This window comes from Gymnodraco acuticeps, unplaced genomic scaffold (genome assembly GCF_902827175.1).
Source record: "Gymnodraco acuticeps unplaced genomic scaffold, fGymAcu1.1, whole genome shotgun sequence".
In the NCBI taxonomy this organism is placed as follows: Eukaryota; Metazoa; Chordata; class Actinopteri; order Perciformes; family Bathydraconidae; genus Gymnodraco; species Gymnodraco acuticeps.
Window position 1 is genome coordinate 852796 of NW_022990055.1, and position 27187 is coordinate 879982.

At 40.2% G+C, this 27187-nt stretch overlaps 1 protein-coding gene across 1 annotated transcript in view; it reads right to left on the minus strand.

Moving 5' to 3' along the window:
* Positions 1–27187, minus strand: part of LOC117545952 (inactive N-acetylated-alpha-linked acidic dipeptidase-like protein 2) — a 1067198-nt gene that overhangs the window by 280717 nt on the left and 759294 nt on the right. Inside the window, exons 13-15 of the mRNA XM_034215999.1 lie at positions 22388–22575; positions 21269–21397; positions 5511–5657 (exon numbers count right to left, since the gene is read on the minus strand). Of these exons, the coding sequence (XP_034071890.1) occupies positions 5511–5657; positions 21269–21397; positions 22388–22575 (464 nt within the window). The remainder of the gene's footprint in view (positions 1–5510; positions 5658–21268; positions 21398–22387; positions 22576–27187) is intronic.

Sequence of the window (27187 nt, forward strand, 5' to 3'; positions counted from 1 at the left end):
TGGTACATTGTGTTTATCTAAGTTGCTTTTAGGGATAAATACATTGTAAACACATATTTTTTGTTGAATCCACGATAATTGTGTGTATTATATAGGTATTACCTTTTAATTATGTCGGCTTATTTGTCCAAAGAAACATAATGCATACATGTTAATCAACCTGCGACCTCTGCATTGCCTTTACGTACAGATACTTACTGCTCTAACCTTGATCATATTACACACACCAGTCTGCCACAGAATAAACACACACCTCTACACATCAGACAGGTGTGATATAACTCAGTTCCCTCATTTCACATTCAGGTGGAGGAACACATCACTGTTTGTCTGGCAGATATCTCTGAGCTGTGTTCCTTTGGGAGGAAGGGATGTCCACACCAAGAGCTGTCAATCACTATTGATAAACGTGATGCCAACAAGACAGGAACCTGGTTGTGTGCTCGGGCAAAGACAGGAACAGATGTGTCCTTTCCTCAGTTAGGCATCGGCCCAGATTTCAAACCTTTATTTAATCAGATTGGTCCCATTGAGATCATAGATCTCTTTTTCAACGGTGACCTGCAGCATATAGGTTCCACATGAAACATAAAACAATAAAGGACATCATACATTATATTTACAGGATACATTTACATAGTAAGATGCTCATCCGGATACATCTCCCGTAACTCATCACATATGGCGATTGATCGCTTAAGGTAAATGGACTGCATTAATATAACTTTCATCCAGACTTTCCCCCCTTAGAGTGCTTTTACATATTCAAGTCAGCTGAGCCATATGCTGCCATACAAGGTGCCAACTATTCAAGGAGACTTACATCCACACACTCATACAAGCTATCGGAAGCAAATGTGAGATATTGTGTATCTTGCCCAAGTACACATCAACATGTTTACTGCAGGGGCCCGAGAACTAATCCTTGACCTTCCGATAGGAGGAAATCATCTAACCCCTGAGCCGCAGCAGCCGAATCTAACCCACAATAAGTTGGTTTCATTCCCAAGAGCGCCTCCTGGAAGAATGTCCTGTAACAAACAAACGTTTGTCTACTAAAGTCAGTGCCGGTCTTCTGTCACAAGCTAAATACATACCTATCACGTGTTTGACAGTGGTTAAAAAAAGGTTTATCCCTAGAAAAAGTTTGAAATGTTGTACTTTTTTTACTTGGCAACTCCCTTCCCATGCCCCACCTAATTCAACAATGTAAACTGCTTTTATAGCTAAAAGGTCATTGTAATTAAATAGAAAACCACTATATTATGAACCAGTACTAAAGGTTCAGTAGAAGTTTTAATAGTTTCTCCTTTTTATTTAAATAATGGATAAAGGCCACCAACAGTTTTTCAAATGAAACCAACTAAGATATAAGAGGGGATATGTGTCTTTGATGAAATGGAACAATTAACATCTAAAAATGGCAAAGGGCTTCGAAAAGACATGTTTTTTTACAAGGGGTCACAAGCCAAATGGTTAGGGACTAGGGTTTAATCTTAGCAATGAATATCTTATCTAGAATCCTAATCCCAAAAGTAACTTCTGGACATAATGATCCGTCCAATGAATGTGGTGGAATAGAGGATTTGCAACATCACATACCAGAAAATGCTACTTAAATTCAGTATCTGACTGAATCTGCAGTTACCGACCACCCTTTGCCATTCTATACTTAATTTTTGGTAGGAGAGAATATGAAAATCAGTATCACAGCTATGCTGCCGCCTCCTCTTCAAAATAAGGGCTATTCACCATGACAACACTGATAATATGTCATAGCATGAAAACCAAAGAGCAGGACACAATCTGTGTGTGGGAGAGATATGAATAACACAGTATATGACTGTTAAAAATATATAAATGTAAAAAATAACTGGGAGAAATGTGGGCTCATCATATCACAAACTGACAGTGTTGTTGGGATGAAAGGTGAAAAATCAGATTTAATAATGATGCTGTTTCTATATCCTACAGTAGGACACATGCCGTTCAAATCTTACTTTTTAGCCCACACATTGCACTAGTTACAAACAAAAAGTGTGGCAAGAACATTGCAACTGCTACACACTTCTGAAACACAACCACCTCTACATTTCAACATATTTGTCATTTAATAGATCAAGAGGAGAGTGGTGTCGGGGGTGTGATAATGCATGCAAGTCACTGCTCAGGATACCTTCTTCACGCCTACAGGGTGTCTGACCTCTCTCCTCACAGTTGAGTTCATCATCTGAGATATATACCTGGCTGGCCTCATATTCACTGAGCGTCTGAGAGTAGATCAAATGTTCAAACTGGCCTGAGTGATGTACGTTTGGCCTTCTGTTCGGCCCGGAGGTAGAGGCGTTTTATTAACTTTTCTAACTATGAAATGATTGCCATTGAACATTTCCGAGCTCTCCACAGGTGTTCTAACCCGTTATGAGTCACCGGGAGTTTGAATTCTGGCAAACAGTCCGTTTCAGCCAGGGGTGTCCAAACGTTTTCACTGAGGGCCACATACAGAAAAATATACGAAGGGCTGGGTCACTCACTAGAGGTGAGGTACATTGCCTCATAAGTGAAGTCACAAGTTAGCAAAATCAATGAAATGTATGTCATAGGCTTGATATTTGAATATGCTGCATATATGAATAAGAAAAAAACCATCCTACATCAGAGCTTTTAATTCATTGTGTGTTGGCTGCTCATACCTTCACACAGAAGCATCACATTGCTTATAATAAGGGGAAATATGAAGGGTATATTTCAAGCTTGTTATGCAATTACATTATTTTCATTGTCTATAACTATTTATTAGAAAAAGTTTTCAACTTGAATTGACTGAATTTATTTGAAACGTGGGCTTATTAAAACATGAATACTACTGTGTCATATATGTTTAAATATATATTTAAGAAGTACAATATAAGAAAAGTAGAGTTTCAGGTTTGGGCCATATTCCTTTAAACTTTTTGAATCTGCTGAGGGAAAATTCAAAATGGACAATGTGCCGTCATTTGGACACCTGAGGTTTTAGTAGACATGTATTGAGATTATAGCATATGTTGTGCCCATTTGTATGGCCCAGGGTATTTGGGTGACCTCACTGGCACAGGTGTGGCTGATTGAGGCTGTGTGAGCAAACCGTTTTTGACCGTGTTGCAAACACACGCAGTTTTTGGATATAATAAATGATATTTATTGCAAGAATGCCATGGTCATAATCTGAGAGTGCACGCATCTAACTAAAAGTCATAGTTTCAATCCATAGTGAGAGGACTGCATAAGCTGTCCTGGACTTCCTGTCCGCATGTACACCATTTGTACTTTGAAACCACTTCCATTTCCAAAAACTGCAAGAACAGGTTGACACCAAAACATGATGACCCAGCTGCATGGAGCAGAATAGCATGATTATATAATCTAGATAAATAAATCCAAAGAACAGAACAGAAAACGAGTCGATAAGGGAATGATTGAATGACTATAGAGATTGCATTGGGTAACTTTGCTTTTCCTTGCAATGAAACACTCAAAACGTAAACTCCTCTCCAGTCTTTTCCTTGAGATATCCCAACAAATATGCAATTATAAACTTTAGGGGGACTAAACAGGAAATGTAAGCTTTTCTTGTTTTTCTTTGACGGATTGCATGCTGTAGAGGTGGAACAACTTACTGTACCAGCGGCATTGTTGAGACTATAAGTCTCTTCTATCAGTTAATCAAAAAGTACTCTGTTACTTTCATTGGGTGGGACAAATGGAGACTGTGCAAATGTCGAGGGTGATGTGTCCCCTGTGTTTTGTACCGAGTCCCTAATTAATAAAGTCAATAAAACAAAAAACAAAAACCAAGACCAGAATATTGCATAGTACTTCATACAAGCATCCTTTCATTAGCTAGGCATTTACTACTCTCTTTTTGAAGGCATGCATTGCCCGAAAATGTGTTACCTCTATTCTCGCTCTGCTTTTCCATAGTGTCAGTAGAGAAATTAAATAATACAGGAAATGGGATTACCCATTGATCTTTAACACTACAGTTCAGTATGAATGCTAAGCTTATGCTAATGTCTGCATACTGGACTTCCCCCAAACAGAGCCAAGCCTATTAATACATCTGACTGTTTTCCATTAAACCAGGGTTTCCCTTTTTTATTCTGAAGCCTGCCGATTTCACCCTCCGATACCTATTATTTTCAGGTTGTGAGGATGCCTCGGGGCCGGATAAACATCATGAAGAACTTTCGCACTAATTAGGCTCAAAGTTGCCATCCTAGCCAGCAGTTCTGAATTTGAGTGGGCCGACTTAGCTTGGGCTAAATCTTTGTGTTTCCACCCCAAGGCGGTACAACAAACACCAATACTGCATTTTTAGCAGAGGTAAATGGGGCATGACTAATTAGTCAGCTCTGTGATGTGCATGTGTTGAGTTTCTAGAGAAATAATCCATATTGCTGTGTATCAAGTCTGCAAATGGTCTTGACACATCTAAATAATAGTATTAGTCTTATAGGCAGCAGATGCTTATTATCACATCCACTCCGCAATGTGTGAGAACTGGACAAATTGACAAGTGTAGGTGTACTTACCCCATGACACTTTCCTTCAGCTTGTTATACACACTGACTGACAGGTGCGTGCATCTTCCCAGGAAAGACTTGACTTCAAATTAAGAGCTAAAGATAAACAAGTTGTGGCCCATGGCTAATAGCAGTTCCAAATAAAGCCGTTCACAGCTGGGAAACACGGTGTGACTGTGTCTTACATGAATTAGAGTAGATTCCCTGCACTGCAGTGATCAAATCCATTAGCATAACTCAAGTAATGAAGCTCAGTCATTATTTGTACAGTATGTCATGAAGTCCTAAACAATCCTGGTTAATGTTGAGATGCCTGGCAATGTTATTTCACAAATAAAAACCACAACCGGCTTTTAAGATGCCATTCCTTTTTAACTGATTTGAACTTGTTTATTGAATATATTCTTAACATAGTAAACCACTAGTTTGAGATAGATATCTTTCTAACTTCCTAAAATACTGCTTAAGTCCCATTCTGAAGCAAAACAATTAAGATGCTTTAAATGTTAACAACTACCGACTAGTTTCCGATGTGCCATTGAGTGAAGTTTTAGAGAATCAGTTATAGGATCTGATCAACTCCCACAAGTGTTTTCAAGTAAACCATATGGATTCCATGCTAATCATAGCACCCAATAAAGCATAAGTAAAGATTGTAAATGACCTCAAATTCAATGCAGAAAATAGCAAGCTCTTAGTTTAAGTACTAGCTGACTTAAGCACTGCTTTTGATACTGTAGTGTAGACAAGTCGTTTAAGTAGACTCCACAGTTTTGTTGGCATTCCTTGTACTGTTGCTAATTGGCTTAAATCTTACCTTACTGAACATACCCATTAGAATAACACTCAAGTGAGGCAATGAGAGGGTTTGTCTAAAAGGCCATCGGTTTGCAAAATAAGAGCATTGGAAGTGAAGGGAAAAAAGTGGTTTGTTGGCATGAGTACCTCTTCTGCTTTGGTCTGCTGGAAGGCGAACTCCACGGTGGGCACCGCCAGTTGGTTGGCGAAGAAATTCACATCTCCAGGCACCTGCAGCGAGCTGACGTTGGGTCCAGGGCAGTTCCCCCCACGAATGCAACTCAGCAGCTGTCTCTAACAGAGAGGACAAACAAAAAAGAGAAAGAAAAGCAGTAAGATGAGAGAGGTTTACTTGAGGAAAGAGGGCAGATATGCTTATGAGGGTTTAGTAGAATTATAAGCCACAGATTTGCCAATAGTTTGCTAATATTTAAAATAAATAACTGAGTTCTAGATAAAACTCTTGAACTCTTTAGTTAATGCTTCCTTAGTAACAACATGAACCCTGAATTGACATTTAAGGCAGTGAGAACAAATGCCCACAATGTTTTAGATGTATAATAGCAACGGATTGTTAATGAGGCGTATAGAGTTTAGTGTTTCAGAATTCACTCCTATAGTATGGACATGTTTTTTGGAATATGATTGAGGATGTTCTGCATAATTCCCACGGGAGAGTGGAAAAGTGAGGACTGTGACAAGTTTCCCCGCAATGACTTTTGAAGGAAGCAGTGGATGCTTCAGCCGCAGCTGGTTTCATGATGTGGTGAAGAGCCGTTTACGGAGTCCTCTGACTTCTTTGACATTATGACCCATGTTACAGAGAATACATTTTTTATATCTTGTGTAGGTCGAAGTACATTTTATTTTTCGCACTGATTGTGAATTTGGCGTTTTGGACGAGGGTGAGGATTTTGGCTGACTGTGGTATTCAGATGGATTTATTTGAGCCAAATGATTTGGCCATGTGAAGGACATGAACTGTCCAGAACCTGAGCTGTTGAGAGCTAACAGTTCAGTTGTTATGTGTGCTCACTGGAAACTTCATCCAAATCCCTACAGTACATTTCAGATGCCCTCAACTGCTGTTTACCCAAAATGTACCTATAAGGGCCTTGAAATAATGAACCATGAGTTGTATACGTTTTTGCATCTCTCAAATGACATTTCAATCAGGAGAGACGTTGATGTATGAAATACATATTTATTACCGGGACACATAATATGAATGTAATAATGATTGCCAGAATTATAACAGGTGAATGGAATGGTGTTTGGCGATTAGGCCCCAGTTTGCAGGATAATCATTCAGGAGGGGGAAGAACCGCTCAGATGAAACCCCCCGGGGTCTAGACACTGGTGGTGGTGATAAGTAGGTGAGACCGGTCTGAAGGGAGAAGGTTTAGCTTGGCCCTGTAGGAGACAGGAGGCGAAGGGGTGGAGGAGGGTTGCATATTGTCACCTGGAATGACAGCTGACAAGAGGGAAGAGCAAATTTAAAGGGATTAGCGGGTGCAACGATAGGCTTGTGAGAATGGAGAGAGGAGCGATTGGTTAGCTGGGGAGTGATGCCCCCGATCACTGAATGAGGGAGGAGAGAGTATTGAAATGACATGTAATATGAATGAAGAGCTTGGTCTTCCTGATTGAACTTGCGCTGAGCTTTCATTAGTGTGACATGGTTTGTGTTGTGCCATTGAGAGAGAAAGGGCTGACTAATTGCAGCCATTAAAAATGTTTTCAAGTAGTTTGAATGTTGATTTCATCAGGAACAGTCAAGGACAAGCATACATTGCTAAAAACGGTACAGTGCTTATCGGGGAGGGGGAGGCTGTGATTAACATTTGGCTGGCGGCTAATTGCACGATTCAAGCTTTTGTCACAGTTCTCCACAGCTTACATGTAGTTTGTCACCTGGGTTGAACCCTTCTCCGCTGCTGTTCCTAATTGAAAGAATAACAAGGCTGCTCTATAAAACAAATGTGGTTAGTGGAAGGAAACAGAATGCAAGCGTCAATCAATTAGAGGCTTATCTCCACTGTCCACATCTGCTGAGCCTGCCTGCAGTCACCATGTTCTTCTGTCACATTGCATTTAATTAGCTTCTTTTTATCAAGGTCTGTCAAGGGGAGAGAGCTCTGGTGTTCAATCACCCCCACCACTGTCACTGACACATTGTTGTCAACTTTTTCTATTTTAGTTTTTCTGAAGGCTGTTTGTTCTCTGAACACTGTCCGTCGCTGTTGTCACAAAACCTGAACGAAGGTAAGTCAATAATACCTTTAACCTTGCCTCGACCTGGCAGCATGTACCTCGGTGGCACAATATTTCTATTTGTAATCCTTTCCATTTACTCCAGCAGAAATAAAAAAAAGCTGGAAGGACAAAAGACATTTACAAGCATATCAATATTCATGAAAGGCATTTCATTACCCACTTATGGCTAATTGTGGGAGTTAACAGGGTGGGAATAAATGCTTGTTCATGTGTGCACAATTTGAAAGTTGATTTATATTCATAAGGGAAGCTTGCATCCAGAGGACAAACTTATCACAATATTGTATGGCGTAACGAGCTTTCTCTTTATTCATGAAATTGCTACCGGTAAAGTTATTTAAATCCAAACACAGAATTACTTTTTCTAATTTAAAAGGAAATAAGAATATACTGGGTAATAAGCCTTGCAGTATCAGCAGCTCAACAAAGTAAGACAAAACAACTACATTCCAATTATAAATGTCAGAATATATAACAGCCAAGTAAATGCTCGCTGTTTAATTGACTAATTATCTCTGGGTTAAGTGCCAATGCGCACAAGCACTGACTACTTAACAATTAAGATGAAGTCTAGGCAAGCCTATAAAGTCCAGAGCAAGTCAACCAATGTAATCAGTTACCTAACAAAATGATGTTCACTTTAACTCTCTGAATACAGCTTTTTACGCAGAGAGATCTGTTTCATCCCAGGAAGGACTCTCTCTTCAGGGAGAACTAGTGAACATCTGCCTTCAAACTCTGTGGTCATATAAACTCTCATATTTGTTTACGTTTTCGTTCAACTTATTTTCTCATGTTTTATATGTTAGCAACCCCCATACACCAAAGCAAATTCCTTGTATGTGTAAATGTACTTCATTCTGATTCAGAAAATACATGTCAGCATGCAGTACTTATCTCAGAGAGAGAAAGGTTTTCACTCGGATGGTTGCAGTTTTAAATGTAATATTGACCATACATAACAAGTCACCCTCACAGGTTTTCAGTACAATAATCTATGAGATCATTAATCAATAGATATATTAGTCAAATCTGATCAAGTTGAATTTATATTAACTCCAGTCCAAAGTCGTGTTAAGTGATACCATAGCTTTGCTAGTGAGGCAGCTTTCCAACGCGGAAGCAGGACAAATGAAGGTTCAACGGTTCGTCCTCCAATCAATAACACCGTTGAGTTGCAATGCAAGACTTATCAATCATGACTGCAGCACAGATTATCGAAAAATTCTTCCTCCTTCACTGAATATGATTGAGGCTATGGAGGAGGCTGGTATACATTGTGATGTTCCGTGCTGCTTTGATGGCTGGCTTCACTGTGCAGAAAGAGTGCTGGTGCCAAGTACTGACTGGATACAAAAGTAGTCCTCATCCAATGATTAAAAAATGTAATTGGATTTGCATTTCATACTACTTTAAAAAGTATTTTGGATCTAATTTCCAAAAATAAAATGGCATCTAATGTCTTATTGCTGCCGAGAAAGTTTAAAATCACTCTGTAAAACAGATATGGGCTGGAAATCTGAACAATGCTTAATACAACATGGTGCATTATGCTATATCCTTCACAAAAAGGACACAATGAAAGTAAAAACTGCACAATTTAATGCAATCCAATTCTTTAGTCTTGCATTATTAGCCGTCTTTTATCGTTCAATGTTCATTTGAGACTGTGCAAGAGGTGTTGATTTAACACAATGCATATTTTAGACAGGTTATAGTGATGTTACATTGGATTTCATATGGGATGTATACACTGTATGTAATTGGATTACACTGGGCTGCTCTTGCTTTTATTGTGTCCAGCATCCACCCACTTTACAAGCTCAACCTCTGTCTTCGCCAGTTGAGCTTTCTACTGGAACTGCTGCTGCTCAACCAAGATATTGAATGAACTACATCTGAACTTGATTTGCATGAATGCCTGTGATGAGAGCAGCCATACCACCACTGAGCAATCCAATGTGTGAGCAAGTATGCCATATAGCAGGCACTGACTGTCTACCTTGTATCCATGAGTGGGCAAGTTAAAACAATTCATGATGGTTTCTGCCTGGGTCAGTGCTTTAGAAAAACAATAGTCACAATTAATGAGGCAATATTCAGTAATGCATCTAGTATTGGATTGCTGGTGGGAGGACCTAAAGATTCACATTGTACATACAAGTTGCTCGAATGAGATTGCGACGACACTCCTGGGAAAGAGAAGGACATAAGACATCAAGAAGAACCACTACTTCCTCATGTTGATAGGAGCCAATTGATGTGGCTCGGCCATATACATATGATTTGTGGAGGTACTGTACTTTCCATTGGTAATTGCAGATATTACAAAATATTTGTATTGTTCTCATACTGCCTGTGCTGCAGCACCTCTTTTCACCCTCTGTCTGAAACCAGAGCCCAGTCTGCTCTGATTGGTTAGCTGGCCGGCTCTGTTGAGATTGGTCAATCACTTATGAATAGGAAATGTTCCACTCCCCTGCCTATCACGTACAATGTGTTGGAGCACCAGCCAATAGAAGCACAAGTGTTACATAGTGATGCCTTTGTGTTACCGAAGTAAACAAAGGAGTCCAATGGAGACGTTTCAGGCAGGGGAAAACAGGGATTTTAGCCTTTGCAGACCATTTACATGCACAACATCCTATATAACACACTACAGGAGAGGGAAAACCCCCAAAAGCATAATAGGGCCTCTTTAAGGAACACAAAACATGTATCATTTTAACAATTGTCCTCTGAGGATTTGTTGTTTTGGCCTTTGTGCATGCATAGTTTATTTCTTATATTATATGTGTATTCTCGAATAAAAACATAAAGCAACTCTGACATAGCCTCCTTCGAATAGTCTTAATTGACTCACAATGGAAGATGATCTTGTCTCAAGCATTTACGTTCAGGTCCTGCAAGCCGCTCTTTGTAGCACATACCATTTTGGAGATTGAGTGGTATCGAGTGGTTAGAAAATATCTCAAATGATTTGGCTCTCTCCTTATCATAGCAGACAAATAAATTAAATATTGATTCCTGGTGTGGCACCACAGGCTGAAATCATCCATTCTCTCTGGTCTGTGCTCACTTTCTTATTCTCTCTATCCTCCCATTGCATCCCCCTTTTTTACACCTCCCTCTTATATAATTCACTCTCTAAAGGTATCTACTTTCATTCAAACCGTCTCAGTTTCTCTTTCCCTGCTCTGACACTGTGTCTGGTTGTGCGAGAGGAAAAGGAGAGAAGAGGTACATGTCTTGACTTTAAATCTTCTATCCAGGAGATGGAACGATAGTCTATCTCTATACGTAATCCTACTTTGTGAGTTAAGTCGAGGTATTTTTCTCTTTTACCCATTTTCTCTATAGCTGAAATCAAAGACTGCACAGGCCTTTAAAGTGTTGAGTAAATGCCATAACCTCAGGTTGCATACATTCTTCCAAATGCAGCTCTATATCTTTTTGTACCTGTTAGATTGAGGAAAACAAGGGTGAGAGGTTAAGCTTGAATTTCAGCCGAGACATCAATCGAAAAATGTTTCCCTTTGGCCCACACCACACAGGATTGCAGGATGGATCCCTGTTGGGATCACAAACCAAAGTATTATCAGTAAGATTCAGGACATTTCGCCTGTGAAATATCTGCTACAAGAACACCACAAGTATTTCAGGAAATATTCAGCCATCAGTAAACAATAGTCTGTTTTGAAACCATCATGGAGGTGCCAAAAAGAAGTGTGGAAAAATATTGGCACAATGTCATGATAGCTTACATACATATTCAGTATTAAGAAATGACGTCACTTCATGAAAACATTTGAATACTTTTAAAATATTTGTATCCGGCAAATTCACAAAACTGTTACTTATGTGGAAATTCTAGGAGAAATTGTTAGCTTGGCTAGCAACAGCAGTAATGCTAACTCAATTCAGTATAGGACAGGGATTCGACTACACCTGGTGCACAGTTAAGCCTTGGTCTTGGTCCTAAATAGACTAGTACAGGTGCAGCTTGGCAAAACTGCAGAAAGAATGATAGCGCAAAAGAAAAAGAGAGCCAAAGATACAAGGAGGAAAGACCTGGAGAAATGTGCGGATAAATATTTCAAAGTAAAGAAATGGCAACTAGCAAAGAATATGGTAAATGTCAAAATAAAAGTGCATTAGAATGTGTATTAATTTAAATTAAATTGAACTAAAGACCTGTACAGTATGATCTTCTTTGTCATGTGAATATACCTCTAGTTGAAGTTCCTGTTGGAAATCACTAGATGAAAATAGCTCATTAAACACAACATTATTTTTCTTTTTTCTTCAGATACTTAAAATTGTTCATCTATGGATTTATGGCTTCACGCAGTTTATGGCACATTAACAACTCTTCATGTCAATCCCCTCATAAATCGACCTTCAGGTTTGTTAACTACGAACAACTATCTCCTTTCTACTATCTATCTACCTCCCTTAAAGAGGCCTTATTGGTGTTCCCTATGGTGTTTTTCCTTTCCTGTAGTGTGTTATTATAATGGTTTTTAGTGCAAGTAAATGCTAAAATCCCATAGTTCCCTCCAGAGGGAGTATTTCCAAAAATTGCATCAAAGAGAGTTTATCTGTTGGGCCAGTTGTGCCTGAATCTTTTATTGTTGTTATTCTTATACTGAACAGATGATAAAATACCAAAAAAAAATTTAAACTGGAACTTGATGTGTGTTCTCATCCTATTTATCTATTGTGGACATTTGTTCCATTGAACAGAAAAGATAAATGTGACCCTAACATCTTGTTGTGTGTGACACATGATAAATGAGACAAATAAGCGGAAGGTTTTGGAGTGATGTTCCGTATTTACAATGCAACCCACAGCAACAACAAAGTGCCAAATGACAAAAACAACTTTGCATTATGATTATGATAATCATTCTGTTCCGGACTGCGGTCTTTGGAAAAGCCATTTGCAGCTGTTGAACTGAAAACATCTCCCAGCCATCCAGAAATGAGTGACTGGGATTTTAAAGAGACAAAGAGATAACAGGAGGGGAGATTGGATGGAGTGAGAGACACGAAAACACAGAAAGAGTGGATCTAAAAAGTCACAGCAATCATTACTTGACCTTAAATTAAAAAGAGTCAAGGGGAAAATAACAAATTTCGTGCAGTTACAGTGACTGGATATGAAAATGTCTAAACAGTGCACTACCAATTACATTTCAAGAGCCTCATGAGAGTGCTATTGCTTGTATGAAAACTATGTTAGTAGAATATGAGTGATTGTGGGTGCCTTTGAACTACGATTACACCAAGAGCTTCTGCACTGATGTCAATATTTAAAAAATAAATGCATATATATATGTCGATGACTACAGAAAGATATTCTGCACTGATATCAACTTTCCAAGGTATATATTGTATTTGCAATATTGAAAATGTATATCTTGTAATGTGACGTGTGACTGAATAATAATTAGTGTTTTCCTTAAATTAAATTGAATGACTTCAGGGTTTTGTCTAAACCGGGTAACAGGAGCGCTGCGCCCCCTTACTCTCAGCGTGCACCCCCTTACTCTCAGCGTGCGCCCCCTTACTCTCTCTGTGTGCGCCCCCTTACTCTCAGCGTGCGCCCTCATACCAAAATGCAGATTTTTCTCGTAACATTTTAAAGTGATGCCAGAAAACAATATTATGTTCTTCAAAAACTATATAAATACTAAAAAAAGATGAAAATTGTGTCAAATAGATGCTCAGACACAGCGCCATCTTGTATACGGGTGTCATGTTCTCGCGATAATTGATAATCTTATACACAAGATCAGCGTCACAGTATCGCCCTCATAGTATATGTTTCTAGAAATACCCCTGGACTCGTTTAATTGTTTCATTCCGACTGTGTATGTACAAAGGGGTTGACAAAATACTAGAAACACCTTTCAATAAGGCAATATGATGAAAATAACAAAGTACTGCCACTCAAATGAGGACTTCTTATGCTTTTTAGGGTTTTCCTTTTCCTGTAGTGTGTTGACAAATGTATCACAATATAATTTGGCGTAACCAGCTTTCTCTTTACTTACAGCAGCCTGTTCAAGAAATTGCTATATGTAAAGTGTTTGAATCCACAAAACGCAATGACTTTTTAGTCAAATAGGGCGCCTTTAATAAAAGCACCCCTTTTAACCCTCTTCAGTGCAAACTTAGTACCATTTCCAGTTCATAGACCAAAATGAAGCCACTGTCCCTCATTGGTCACTCCCCTTGCCTGTCTGCCAGTCTGGGACAATGATTGGCTTGAAGCCACATGACCATACAGAAAACCCAACCTGCGTGTGGATGTATTATGATTGGTTGTCAGTGGACCAATGAATAATTCATCTTGTACTGTACAATATGCTGTAACATATGCAGTGCATTATTTATTACCCACTCAAATTTATTTTCCCAATCACAGGAAATAATTCCTCTGTGCTTTCCTGTCTAGTGATTGATCAAACGATTGGGTTAAAAGTCAAGCTTGCAGAAGATTGCCCACAGAGAAACCATGCACTTAGGGAATAGGCATTGATTAATCCTAGCTAAGAGCAATTATGTATCTTCCAAGGCTGTAATGTGTCTTTAATTTATTTAGCTGGCATTTATTTAGTAGAAATTAATCTAAAGAGGGCTTTAACTGCACCTGCCTTTACCTTTTACAATCTTACATGGCACCTGCAGACAAGGCAAACTACTGTCTGAAAAATGCATCTCACCACAGCACCTGACGAATGTCACAGCCACAAGTACTGACAAGGCTCATTCGTCACCAAACAAATATTATACCATTAATTCCTTTACTTATGTCCTGTCACTGTGAAACTGTGATGAAAGGGCCGCAATGACAGTTGTATAAATACTTTGTGAGGCCGAGGCAGCTTCTCCTCGTGGTAATGCATATTCATCTGGCCTGCCGCAGTCGCACAATGCCTTTCCTGACAATACAAGGGCTGGTATAATTCAAACATATTGCCGACAGTGTACTATGTCAAACATTATGCCAAGTGTGCTGTCGAACCATCCTGGAAGGCTGCACGGCCATAAAGTCACAGACTCATTCTGGTGATTTATTTAGAGCTTCATTTCTGCTGGTTTTATGTGGGAAAACATATAAATTAGATGTGTAAATTACACTTCTTGCATATTCCCTAATGCAGATGATGGTCATATTTACCATTTACGGGGTGATTCTGAAGCCGGTCTATTGTCATCACTTCTTCATGTTTGAAAGCCTGTCATGGTGTCATGATTCTATTAAAGTATCAGCCGTTATTTTTCCAGTCAGACCATACTCTAGCACAGAGTACAAGATAAGTGTGTCACAGTGAATACAAAGTGGCCTCAAAATACCACGTATTGGAAAACAGGCAAAGTTGTGAATACATTGTGTGCCAATATACATTACACAGATAGTTTGAGAGAATGTGGTTGACTCTCAGTCATCCCCAAGACCTGCCTTTCGGGAACAATCTTAAAAACCAGATTCAAACGAACCAGCCCATAAATCGGACCCTCAGGCACCAACCTCAAGACGTGCCCAGGAGGAACCAGTCCCAAATCTGGCCCCTCAGGAACCAGCTCAAAGAACTGCTGTCAGGAGCCCAGCCTGTGGGAATGTTCTACAGTGTGTATGAACCAGACACATGTCAAATAGGAAACAAATGCAGCAGATTTATACTGAAATGCTTGAGGCGCCTAGTGTGTCTGGTGGGAAATAGTTTATCACTGTTTCTTCCATCACCAGCTTCTACCTCCAGTCTGTGTTGGTGGCTGGATTATCTCTCCAAGCCTTAGCCACCACATCTCCTTCTAGGTCTGCAAAGACGTTCATGTTGAATCAACGTTTCATGAAATGTAATGTAAAGCACTCCAAGTAAAAGTCTATTAACCTCCAGAAATCGTACAGGTATCTGGAAACATGAGGACGAGGAACAAATACTTTAAGGGCTCATTAGACCTTTCATATATTGGTACCACTTTACAATAAGACTACCCTTATAAAGGGTTTACGAATAGTTTGTAATTAATTTATTAATTAGGTTGTGAACACTTTATAAATCAACAAGCTTTTATAAGACATGAGATAAACAGGGCAACTGTGACCGGTTGCTTGCCAAATAGTGAGCCCACATGTATCTGTACTGCTAAGCCTTATTATAAATGGTTGTAACTCATTAATAAATGGGAATGTGTTTTACACTTTACAATAAGGCTCCCTTTTGGCAACTATAAATGTTAGTAACTCGTAAATAAATGGTCATAAAGAGATGCCAAGAAACATCAAGATGGAAGGGGGAGAATCAACTCAGTGAACAACAGATACCAAGGATGCTGGCTGATGAAGAAGACAAAGTAAGCTAGGTAGCCAATATAAGGCTTAGTCATCTTGCCAAATAGTGAGCCTGTGTTGATGATAATGTTAGAACTGGTTTATAAATGGTTCTTAAGGATTAATAAAGTGTTTACAACCTAATTATAAACCCTTTATAAGGGTAGTCTTATTGTAAAGTGGTACCCATATATTTAACAAAATCCACAACCTTTCCAAAACATTAACCAAAATATTGTGGGAACCCGAGTCTATGAATTTAAAATCCTGCACTCTGCAAACACAACCATCACCATCTTACATACCCATGTCTCCCTGTATCTCCTGTGTACAGGTTCATCACAATTTATTGGAGCAAGATCAGATGAAGGATTTGCCTCGCTGCTCTTTTTCAGTCTAACAATGTGCTGTCCACTGATGACCATTTGTTGTAAAATGGAGGTCCCTGCACCAAGCCATCTCTGTAACAATAGCCAATTAAAGCACAAGCTTGTCTCTATTTATTTGTATTCTTCAAGCCTCTAAAGCTTCCCTTTGTATCTCCTTTCACCTGGTTTATTTATTTGTGTCTATCACCCCCCTGTCGTTGCCCCTTTTTGAGTAAATCCTCTACAGGAGAAATATAGTTGCATTATAATTGGTTCCCAAGCACCCATTCCAAAAGTATCAGTGGTGCAGCACCTCGACCTGGAAGACAGTTCCCAGCAAAGTAAGATAAGTAGGAAGTATTACGGCTGTTGCACAAACAAGATCAACGACATGCTTGGACGTGCTTCTCAATATTTGGAGTTGGGGAGCGTACATGGGGCAGCTCTGAGACTCTTGAGATAATGAGTAGAGGCACAGAGCATGCCAGAGATACAGCTGTCACCTAATGGACAATTAGGTATCAAAAGGCGAGACAAGAGGAGACGACGGGGTCAATAAAAAGTCAACTCTGAGGGATTATTGGATGATTCTTTGGTAAGTAATGATGCATTCAACCCTTTTCATTAGTTAACATGTACACACATTGCTGGTAAGGGCAATAAAGGTTATTCAAACAATTGAGCATACTGCTCAAGAGAGAACCCAACAACATGAACCCGTTGTTTATCAAATAAACAAAATTGTTTCTGCAGTGGACAAGCCATTTTCTGGTTTGACACCCTGTGTGTTATCTGTTCTTTAGTGGTTAAGACAATATAAGGGAGGCTGTGGCTCAGTGGGTAGTGTGCTGGACTTCGAATCAGGGGATAGCAAGTTCGAGTCCCACTGCAGTCAGCATGTCGTTGCTCCTGTGGGGATTGTCCAGAGTATACTGAATAATAATAATAATACATGTATTTTGGGGGGCGCCTTTCATAACACCCAAGGACACCTTACAGGGTTACAGATTTACAATTGACATTTACAATTTTACCTTACAAATTAAAACAGTGGATTTAATGATCTACCGGGGTAAGACAAGACAAACAACAGGAAATTGACTACAAAAGGACACAGGGTACAGATTATAAAGAAAATGCCAGTTTGATCAGGTGGGTTTTGAGTTGGGTTTTGAATGTTGTTATGGAATCAGACTGTCGGATGTGTAGTGGCAGGGAGTTCCAGAGTCTGGGAGCCGAGCAGCTGAAAGCTCGAGCACCCATGGTTTTGAGGCGATAGCTTGGGACGGTGAGAAGTCCTACGGATGAAGAGCGGAGGGTGCGGGAGGGGGTGTACTCCTGAAGGAGGTCAGAGATGTAGATGGGGGCAAGGTTATGGACAGCTTTGTATATGAGTAGAATGTTTTTGTAGTCAATACGGTAGCGTACAGGAAGCCAGTGTAGCTGAGTGAGAATGGGGGTAATGTGGTCAGATGAGTTGGTGCGGGTGATGATCCGGGCAGCAGAGTTCTGGATTATTTGCAGTCTATTGAGGAGCTTGATGGGAAGGCCAGTCAGAAGTGCATTGCAGTAATCAATCCGGGATGTGACGAATGAGTGGACCAGGATTTCAGTGATGGGTTGGGACAGAGATGAGCGGAGTCTGGAGATGTTCCGAAGATGAAAGAAGGCGGTGCGGGTGATGTTTTTTATGTGTGGTGCGAATGAGAGGGAGCCGTCCAGAATGACACCGAGGCTTTTCACTTGGGCAGCGAATGGTATGGGGAAGCCGTCGATGATGATGTTTGATGCTGGGGTGATATGTGAATTGGTGAGGGTGGATTTGGAGCCGATGAGCAGGGCCTCAGTTTTGCTACCGTTAAGCTTCAGGAGGTTCCTGCTCATCCAGCTCCTGATGTCCTCAAGGCAGGTGGTGAGGGAGGTTGGGGGGAGGGCAGTGGTGGGTTTGGAGGAAATGTAGACCTGTGTGTCATCGGCGTAGCAGTGAAAATTAACCTCATGGTGACGGAGGATTTTGCCCAGGGGGAGGAGAAACATGATGAATAGGAGTGGACCCAGTACCGACCCCTGGGGGACACCCAGTGAAATAGCACTTTCTTGTGACTTGTGATTACCGAGTTGTACAAACTGTTGTCTGTCAGTGAGGTATGATGAGAACCAGGAGAGTGCAACACCAGTGATCCCAATGCCAGCCAGGCGGTCCAGGAGTAGTGGGTGAGAGATGGTATCGAATGCAGCGCTGAGGTCAAGGAGGATGAGGATGGTGAGAAGTCCGGAGTCAGCTGCACGGAGGAGGTCGTTGGTGATTTTAACCAGGGCTGTTTCAGTACTGTGAATGTATGTAAGTCGCTTTGGATAAAAGCGTCTAACAAATGACATGTAATGTAATATAATAGACAAACGGGATTGCGCAAGGGTTAGAAAAACAAACAAATGTTCAAGTAAAAACTGTACAATTAGCAAGCGGAATTGATGCACCGTCGTTTGGTGGACATATAGAGCAAGACTAAGATTGAAAAAGTGTCGAGTTCAGTGAGAAACCGTCCTCCCGCAATTAAAGAAGAGGCAATTCGGAATGGATTATGCAAGATCTTTTCTTAACCACATCAGTATTTAGAGCAGCATTAACACTTATGACTGGTAAGAGTGATTTCTGAGAGTAAAATGTAGGAAAACCATATTTCCTAAAGAAGACAGTACTGGAGTTGCTGCTCCAAGCATGAAAGCTTACCAAAAATTCTGACAGAATGAATGAATGTTTAATAAAGAAGAAGAGGAGAAGCTTATTTCAAGTATGTGCACACATTGTCGGAACCGTTTCTTTTATTCTGTGAAAAGATATTTCATTAAAGGACATCAAAAGTTATTTCTGTCTCCTTAATCTCTTTCTGTGGCTGTGGCAGAGGCTGTCTGTAGCTTCATTGCAGCTGAATGTCACAGGTACACCGGGCGGGCCAGTCCCTACTAATTGGTTGGTTTATGGTCAATGCAGGGGAATAAAGGGACATTACGCTGTGCGTTCTGTTCACTCCTGACCTCTTGTACCTGTCTAGGTGCCTGGCAAGAACATGACTCTTCCCTTGAGGATGGATGACTAACCCGAGGACACAAATAAAAAATACTGCACAGCATCACCCGAAGAGACAAAGAGTGAAGACAGATGAGAAGTAAGAGGCATATTTTTAATGAGGAAAATGAGAGGGTGGTGGGATGCGGTGCTCGCTGCTGATGAAAGAGGAGATTACGAGGTGATAGAAGAGGAGGGAGCAGGATAGGGATGTTGTGCTTAAGGGAGAAAGGGAAGAACAAAAAAAGGAGGAGGCGGCGGCAGTAGTGGAGGCAGAGGAAGGACATGAGAGAAAGTGACAAGGAGGTGCGTTTTTTCTTACTTTTTTCAAAAGTTTTCAAAGTTTGAATAGACGGTAAAGTTGGGAAGAAGATGTCTGCGAGCGTTGATCGTATCTGCAAAACACCCCCAGGTTGGAATACAGAGACATTTTGGGAGGCTGAATCATGTAGCTGCTATACTTAATCAGTAGAATGGCCATTGCAGTTTTCATGTGAAAGTGGGATGTGGAGAGATTGAAGTTATTTTTATTTAGATCATACCGAGAGTGGCTTCCTCCCCCTCTCACAGAATAGGTGACTTCCTTTAAAGAACAGCCAAAGTCTCCCCATTTCCTGTGATTATGTTCTCATTATTGTGTTAACTGTTGTGTCAATCTGTAATAAAAAGTGTAGAGATGAATGACTGCGGAGTGCAGAGAGCGTAAAAGTGGAGCAAAATTGGCAACTTTGATCGAGGTAAAGTTAGCACAGTATGGGTGGAATAGTCAAAATGGTATTTCCTTATACATACAGTATATTGCTAACTAACTTGAATGAAACAGTAGTTAAAACAGTAATATGATTTATTACAGGATAAATGCTTTCATTGTATTACATTATAAGGAATTCTAAAATATATCATTAAAATCAATAGAATAGACATTCTTATAATTTGTCTACACCCATTTAACATGGGAAATGCCGAGGCAGCAGCATGTGAAAGCAAAGCAGGGTGTCCTTATTTTTCTCTTCAACAGCAACACCATGCCTTAATAAAATGCTAGCGTCCTTAGGAAATGTAGGAAGGTATAAAATAAGGTTTTAGTCAACATTGGGAAAGCTGTCTCATACTTTAGAAAGTACTGGGGGAGCTTGACCAATATAACTCGCAATAAGTACAACTAAACAAAAATCCCAACAAAGTAACAATATTGGAAATAGTATAACAAGTGAGGAGATTATATTCGTATTATTAACAATTGGTAACCTCTGGGTCTAAAAAGTAAAGACAATGGAGTGGTGCAGGAATGAGTCCTAGAAATGACTTTGTGTTTTACCATTTCCGGTTCCCTCATCTAGAAGTTTTAGTCGTTTTTGACGTGTTTTTGTTTAAGCGCCTGAATTAAGGTCTGAGCTTTACACAATCTTGTAAGATTTTCATGTTTTGTTCCAGGACATAAAATACATCAGTAAACACCTGAATCTGAAATGTCCAAAGCTTCAATGGGTCATAAAAACGTCTGTTGCGAACAAAGTGACTGAACTGTGTTATAGCTCTGCGATCCTGTGTCAATTCAGGTTGATGGTTCAAAAGAACAATATGGATAATGCCAAAAACCAAGATGGCAATGGCTAAAATGCATAAACTTAAAGCTTGAACACCATAGTTAACAAACAAACAAGTGACGTCAAGATGACTCTATTTCTTATTTAGAGTGCATGGACTTTACATTATGCCATTGAGCAGTGTTCTTTATGTCAAAAACCCTACAACACTTCCTCTGTCTCCAATGTGGCCTAATTGCCACCTGAGGATTCAATGTTCAGTAATGATTGGTTGATGTTAGTGCAGTAGTGCTAGCACTTACTCTCTGTATATCCGAGGTGAGCTGCAGCAGTGTTGGAGACGCTGTGGGTCGCAGAGTCTCCGTCCCTCTGACTGGAGAGTTCAGACTGACGTAGGCCACGGCACTGCTCTGCAGGACAACACTGTTATCCTGAAGGGAACACGCACACACACAGTTTATCATCATTACTCTGCCAATGATATTCCTTACAGTATCATGGTTGTCTGGTCACAATTGTGTCATTATAAATGTATTAGGTTGTAATGTAATTCAATCAAATTCAATACTTTTTATTTATGTATTATTATTTTTAATTTATTTGTATGATTTAACCATTAATCCTTTGTTACTACATAGATTAGGGAAACCTGTACTAATTATGTATAACATTTTTATATTAAACTGGGCCAATAATGTGTAACATCCTACATTTCAATGTTTAAACACATTTCTTATTGATGCATAATGTAGCCGTAATGAACTAGTTTCCAGGTATGAATAAGTGCTGATTTAGAACAGATCAGCTAACTGTGACTGCACGATGAAATCACAGTTAGCTGAAAACAATCATTTTAAAGCAAATAAGCTGGTTTGTATTTGCCAATAATATGTTGGACTCATATAACTGTAAAGTGTTTTTCAGACATAGAAAGAAAGAAAAAACTATGTAGTGGCCCCCCTGCAGTGACTGTGAACAGAATTGAGGACTCCCTGGGGGTCCTCCTGTTAAAGAACAACACCATAGAGTTATTTTCAGCTATACTGTAATAGAGTTACATGGGAATATAAATTAGAAGTAGTCAATTATAAATGAGAACTACTCAATTGCTGCCTTGGTGGATTGTTCTTCAAATCTATTATTCATATCCTGAGAGAAAACCAAAGGAACTCCTGTTTTAATCCCCTTTTCTCTTTTTCATGTAAATTCTGTCCACATACATTTAAAAAAGCTGCTGTGTGAACCTTCTCTTTATCATTTTGATTAGTATTTGGCCCATAGCTTGCTAAATGCTAACAAGCCCTAGCAGTAGCATATGTTGCAGCCTTTTTTTGTATTTATTTCTTAAATACATGAAAAGGTCAAAATCTTTGACCTTTGTGTTGACATTTAATAAAACAGATGCACTTGTGCCTGCTGACCTTTCCCCACTCATAGGACCCGATGTTCCCCAAGGCTGAGCCCCCCCACGAGCAGAACACAGTGGTTCGGTCTGGCACCCATGCCTGTTTGGTCTGCTCTGTCAATGCCGCGATCAGCTGATTCATGATGGCTGAAGCTCCGCCTCCCTGGTCGCTGTCATGACGACTGCCAACCAGCACATAGCGATCTAAGAAAATATAGAATGAGAAGTGAAGATACATGAATGCATCTTTGTCTTTGGCAGCAGGTGAATATTGCTACTGTAGCACATGTCAAATGTATTTATGCATGTATTGGCCACATTTAGAAAAATAAAAAAGAGAAATCCCCAATACAGTCACAAGCAATAATTGTGGTTAAAGATGTGTTGCTAAGCAATCACCTGCACTAATATGAAAACATCTTGTAGTTTCCAATTTGAATTGAAGATGCAAGAACAATTTCAATTAAATCCTATAGTCTATTTTTCAAAACCAGTCAATCATCTCCATGGTCATTTTCAAAGAGAGATGAGGCTGCCTGTTGCATTGACGATAATTCCATAACATATTTGAAACAACTTGGGATACGAAAGCAATTTGTTGTAATTTTCATAACCTCTTTAAACCTGTTAAACCCCGAGCCTGTTTTTCAGGTTTCAGGCTCGAAAATGACATTCCCAGAACAAATGACTATAACTTCACTTCTAAAAGGTTTATATGAATAATTGTTGTTATCAAAGCAAGGTTACATCTGTGAGTTGGATGTAGAAGTGTCAGAATCAATATAGATTGTTCTGTGTCAGAGTAAATTCAGATGGAACATAGCAAACAAATGTAAATTCCTGTCTCCGCCTAAAGAAAACCCATTACTTATAGTGAAGACCAACCTTGAATGATGGGTTAGTAGCCTAAAAGCTTTAGGAATCCAAAGTATAACATATAATAAGTACCCTGTATCAAGATTGAGGCAAAACAAGTGACATTTGCCCTTTTTAGAGAGGTTTATGAAAATAAAGTCCAGGCAGAATAAGCTTTGGGCACATTTGGTTCCATCAGTGCCATTTGACCTTTTTCAGGTACCAGACTATACAAATTATTGTATTACATTGAATAATCACTATAGGTATTCATTCCACCCAAAAAAAAATATATATATATATATATATATTTTTTTAAAAATATGTTTGTGTGTGTGAGTGTGCGTACTAGGTGTGTGTAAGTGTAGGTGTGTGTGTGTGTGTGTGTGTGTGTGTGTGTGTGTGTGTGTGGTGTGTGTGTGTGTGTGTGTGTGTGTGTGTGTGTGTGTAGCTGTGTGGGTACTGTATGTGTAGGTGTGTGTAGCTGTGTGGGTATGTGTAGGTGTGTATGTGTAAGTGTAGCTGTGTGTATGTAACTGTACCAACGCACTATACAATAAAACCACACTGTAGGTCATTGTGTGTAGGTGTACTTGCACAATAAAAAAAAACAGAAACATAGGTAACATTTGACTCCAACTGGGGCAGATTTATTTCAAACATTTTACCAACACACTATAGGCATGTAAAAACAAACATTTTACCAATGTACTATACAATAAAACCATACTGTAGGTTTGTAAAAACAACAAATATTTAAGTATACGTTTTTTTTTTTTAAATAAACACTCGCAAAACGTTATACCTACCTGAACTTTATACCTACCTGAATGTTCCAGTATTTAGGTCGTGCCACTCCCTGAAACAGTTATTTTTGACAGTGAAGCACAGAGGGACCTGGCACTTCCTGCAGTACACAGGTGTCTTCACCCTTTTGAGTCCAGCATCTAGGCATCTCCTGCAGTTCTTCCTGACCTTGGTGGCATCTTCCCCATAATACTCGGACATGCATGTGAGTGGTGGAGGAGGAGGGGGTGGGGGTGGAGGAGGAGGGGGTGGGGGTGGTGGAGGTGCAGGGCCTTCAGCAGGGCCTTCAGCAAACTCCAACAATTCTGCAGCAAGCTGCTCCCTGAAAGTCTTCTGGGTGTGTGGCTTTGTCCTGCTGGGGTCACTCCTCATCTAACAAATGTGGAAAAACAAAGAGATTAGATTAATTCACTGGCTTATTCTTATAGGATAATATTGGACTATAAATGAATAATATTACACCAAATAAATAAGTAAACACATGGCCATTCATTTAGAAAATGTAACTCCAAAAAGACAAGTAACACTATTTAGCATTTTGCCTAATCATTCCTGTAGCTTCTTGGCTAAGCTAGCACTGTGACGCAGTTCCACCAAACACATAAGTAATATATAAAAACAGAGAGATTACATTCCTTTCCCGTGGTGGAAGTTCAACATCCGAGTCACTACTGTCCGGATCCAGGTCTGGCTGGAGGTGATCTTCATCATCCGACGACGAGTCATCTGGTATGAGCTATCGTCAGCTAGCATCTCTAGCACCTGCTCGGTGGTGAAGCTCTCCCTTCTGGCTGCGTAATGCGTAATGAAGCAGGAGCGGGCGTAGTTTATACTACGCAGGATCATATCTTTGGAACCCATTGGTCGATTTGGGTGATTGACACCTTTTCTGAACCGTTAGAGCCAATATAATCGAGTGACAGTTAGTAAGTCCCGCTAAACACTTACGTCAAGTAGAGAGAGGTTTGCGTAAACAGCACGTGAGACAGCATTAGCTCGGGACTGCGAAACTTTTTACCTACTCTGCTGCCATGAATGTAATGATAGATTATCAGGAACAATTCTAAAGTGACTAATAGACATTGGATTAACTTTAAGCAGCGTTTTTATTCCCTTGAACACGAGCTTTGATCACAAAACAGCAACGGTAAGACATAATTATTGTTATGGTTTTGAAAACAGTTGTTTTTTTTCTTCTCTGTTCTGGCTGATATCTCAGTGAGTTTGTGTCCTACAGTGATGATACTTATAACAACATAATCTGTGGAGTATCAGCTTTCAGATAATATGTAGTTTGTGCAGAAAATATTAAGTTTTAAAGATCGTTTTTGCTAGTTAGCACCGGAAGTAGCATCTGCCCGTTTTAGCTAAGGGCTAATGCTAACGCTTCTTCTGAGACTTGTGTTTTGTTTTGGTAAAAATGGCTCGTATAGTCAGTTAGCTGAGATTCTTCTCGTTAATCTGGTATAACACATGAATAGGTTTTTAAATATTAAGATACCCTGAGACACAGTGTCGTGAAAAAAAAAACCAGGGTCCCCGCCGGCGGGGACCTTCGGGCTTAACAGGTTAAAGAGCCTATTACAAAATCTATTGGTATCTTTGAATATAGGTTTCCCCTTGTTGCATTGAACTCCAGGGATGTATTTAATGAGGAATTCATGCTAATGTTTTGTACCGTTAATTATTGGTACTGTGACCCTGTTACCTTTTAAACCTTGAAAATATGTTTTGGAGGTTATGGTATCAATCGACGTGCCGTTTTCTGTAACTGTCCAAGCCTCTTCACATTTGATTTTCCATGAACCAGTCTCTAAACACTGACAGAGCTCATTCCTGTCAGTGTTTACTTCCTGTCTGTCTTCGGCCCAATTCCGAACCACACCATACCCACTCCCACTCCTGCCCCTTTCACACCAGCGCTTTTTCAGCTCCGGCTCGGAGCTGGAGCCTGAAAAGCGCCGGTTTTTCCTGTTCACACCGCAGTGGCGCCGGCTCTTAGCTCCGGAATCCGGTTCACTTCCAGCTCCAAACAATTGTCGGTCTAGAGGCAAGAGCTTCGGAGCTAAGAGGTGGCGTCGCTTACGTCTCTCTTACGTCGAGGCGTGCAGGAAACTAAACCCACCTCCCCTGAACATGGGTCGACTGTCATGCCTGCCTACAAGCCGTAGTGCTTATAAACACACTTTATAAAGTCAGGCAACACTAACCAGGCTTCGTGTGATTCTGTTTATTTGTACCTTACTTTGACCATCCGTTCACTGTTATTGATCATTGTGGAGAGAGGCAGACGTTTTGTTTTGTATTATAGCAGCTATCGGATGGAATCAATACATGGGCTGCACAGGTTTTTGTGTCCGACTATCACAAGTAGAATCATAATAAAAATACGCCGGTAAAATGTGCCTGTAGAGAACGGTTTATGCCACAATAGGATAGCAATAGCAAGTAGTCAGTTTAGCTTCGGTTGCTATGCTAACATCACCCATTTTATACCAGAGAAACTTTCATAACAGCGTTGTGATACCAAACAGCGTCAATTCAGACTGACACACATTCACTTAGGCTAAGGGGAACTGGGGATATGTATCAGCTGCTTGTGTGAGTCGGACAGTGAATACTTTAGAGCGGCCGCTGCAGTGTGAGCTAACCGGGAGCTAACGGAGGAGAATAAACTCCCGTGGAAGAGCAGCGGTCGGTAAATGCTGCAGAAACACATTAATAAACAATGAACCACGGCACTCTGGAGAAAAGCATAAGGTTGGAGAAGTCGTTATTCAATTTATTCTGGCTTCGTGTGATTAAAAGCAACACGATCATCGACCCGACGCAGTTCCCCGTTGTTGTGAGCGCCGTAATGCCGTTGGGGAGCAAATCAGCGATGTAAACTGTGACGTCATGACGCAGCAGCGGCAGCACCAGTCGGGTGCTGGGCGGTGTGAACAGAGCGGGAGCAGAAAAGGGAAACCGGAGCTGAACCAGAAAAGCTCTAGCTCGGAGCTAGAAAGGGAAAAGCGCTGGTGTGAAAGCCGCATCCGTGACGGAGTGAACTCCGTGGTAGAGTGCCACTCGCAGCTTAACGAGGCTTCCTCCTTTCAGGTTGAGGGTGTGAATACAGCGGCAAGCTTTGGGACAAACTCCCCTCTCTCCGGCA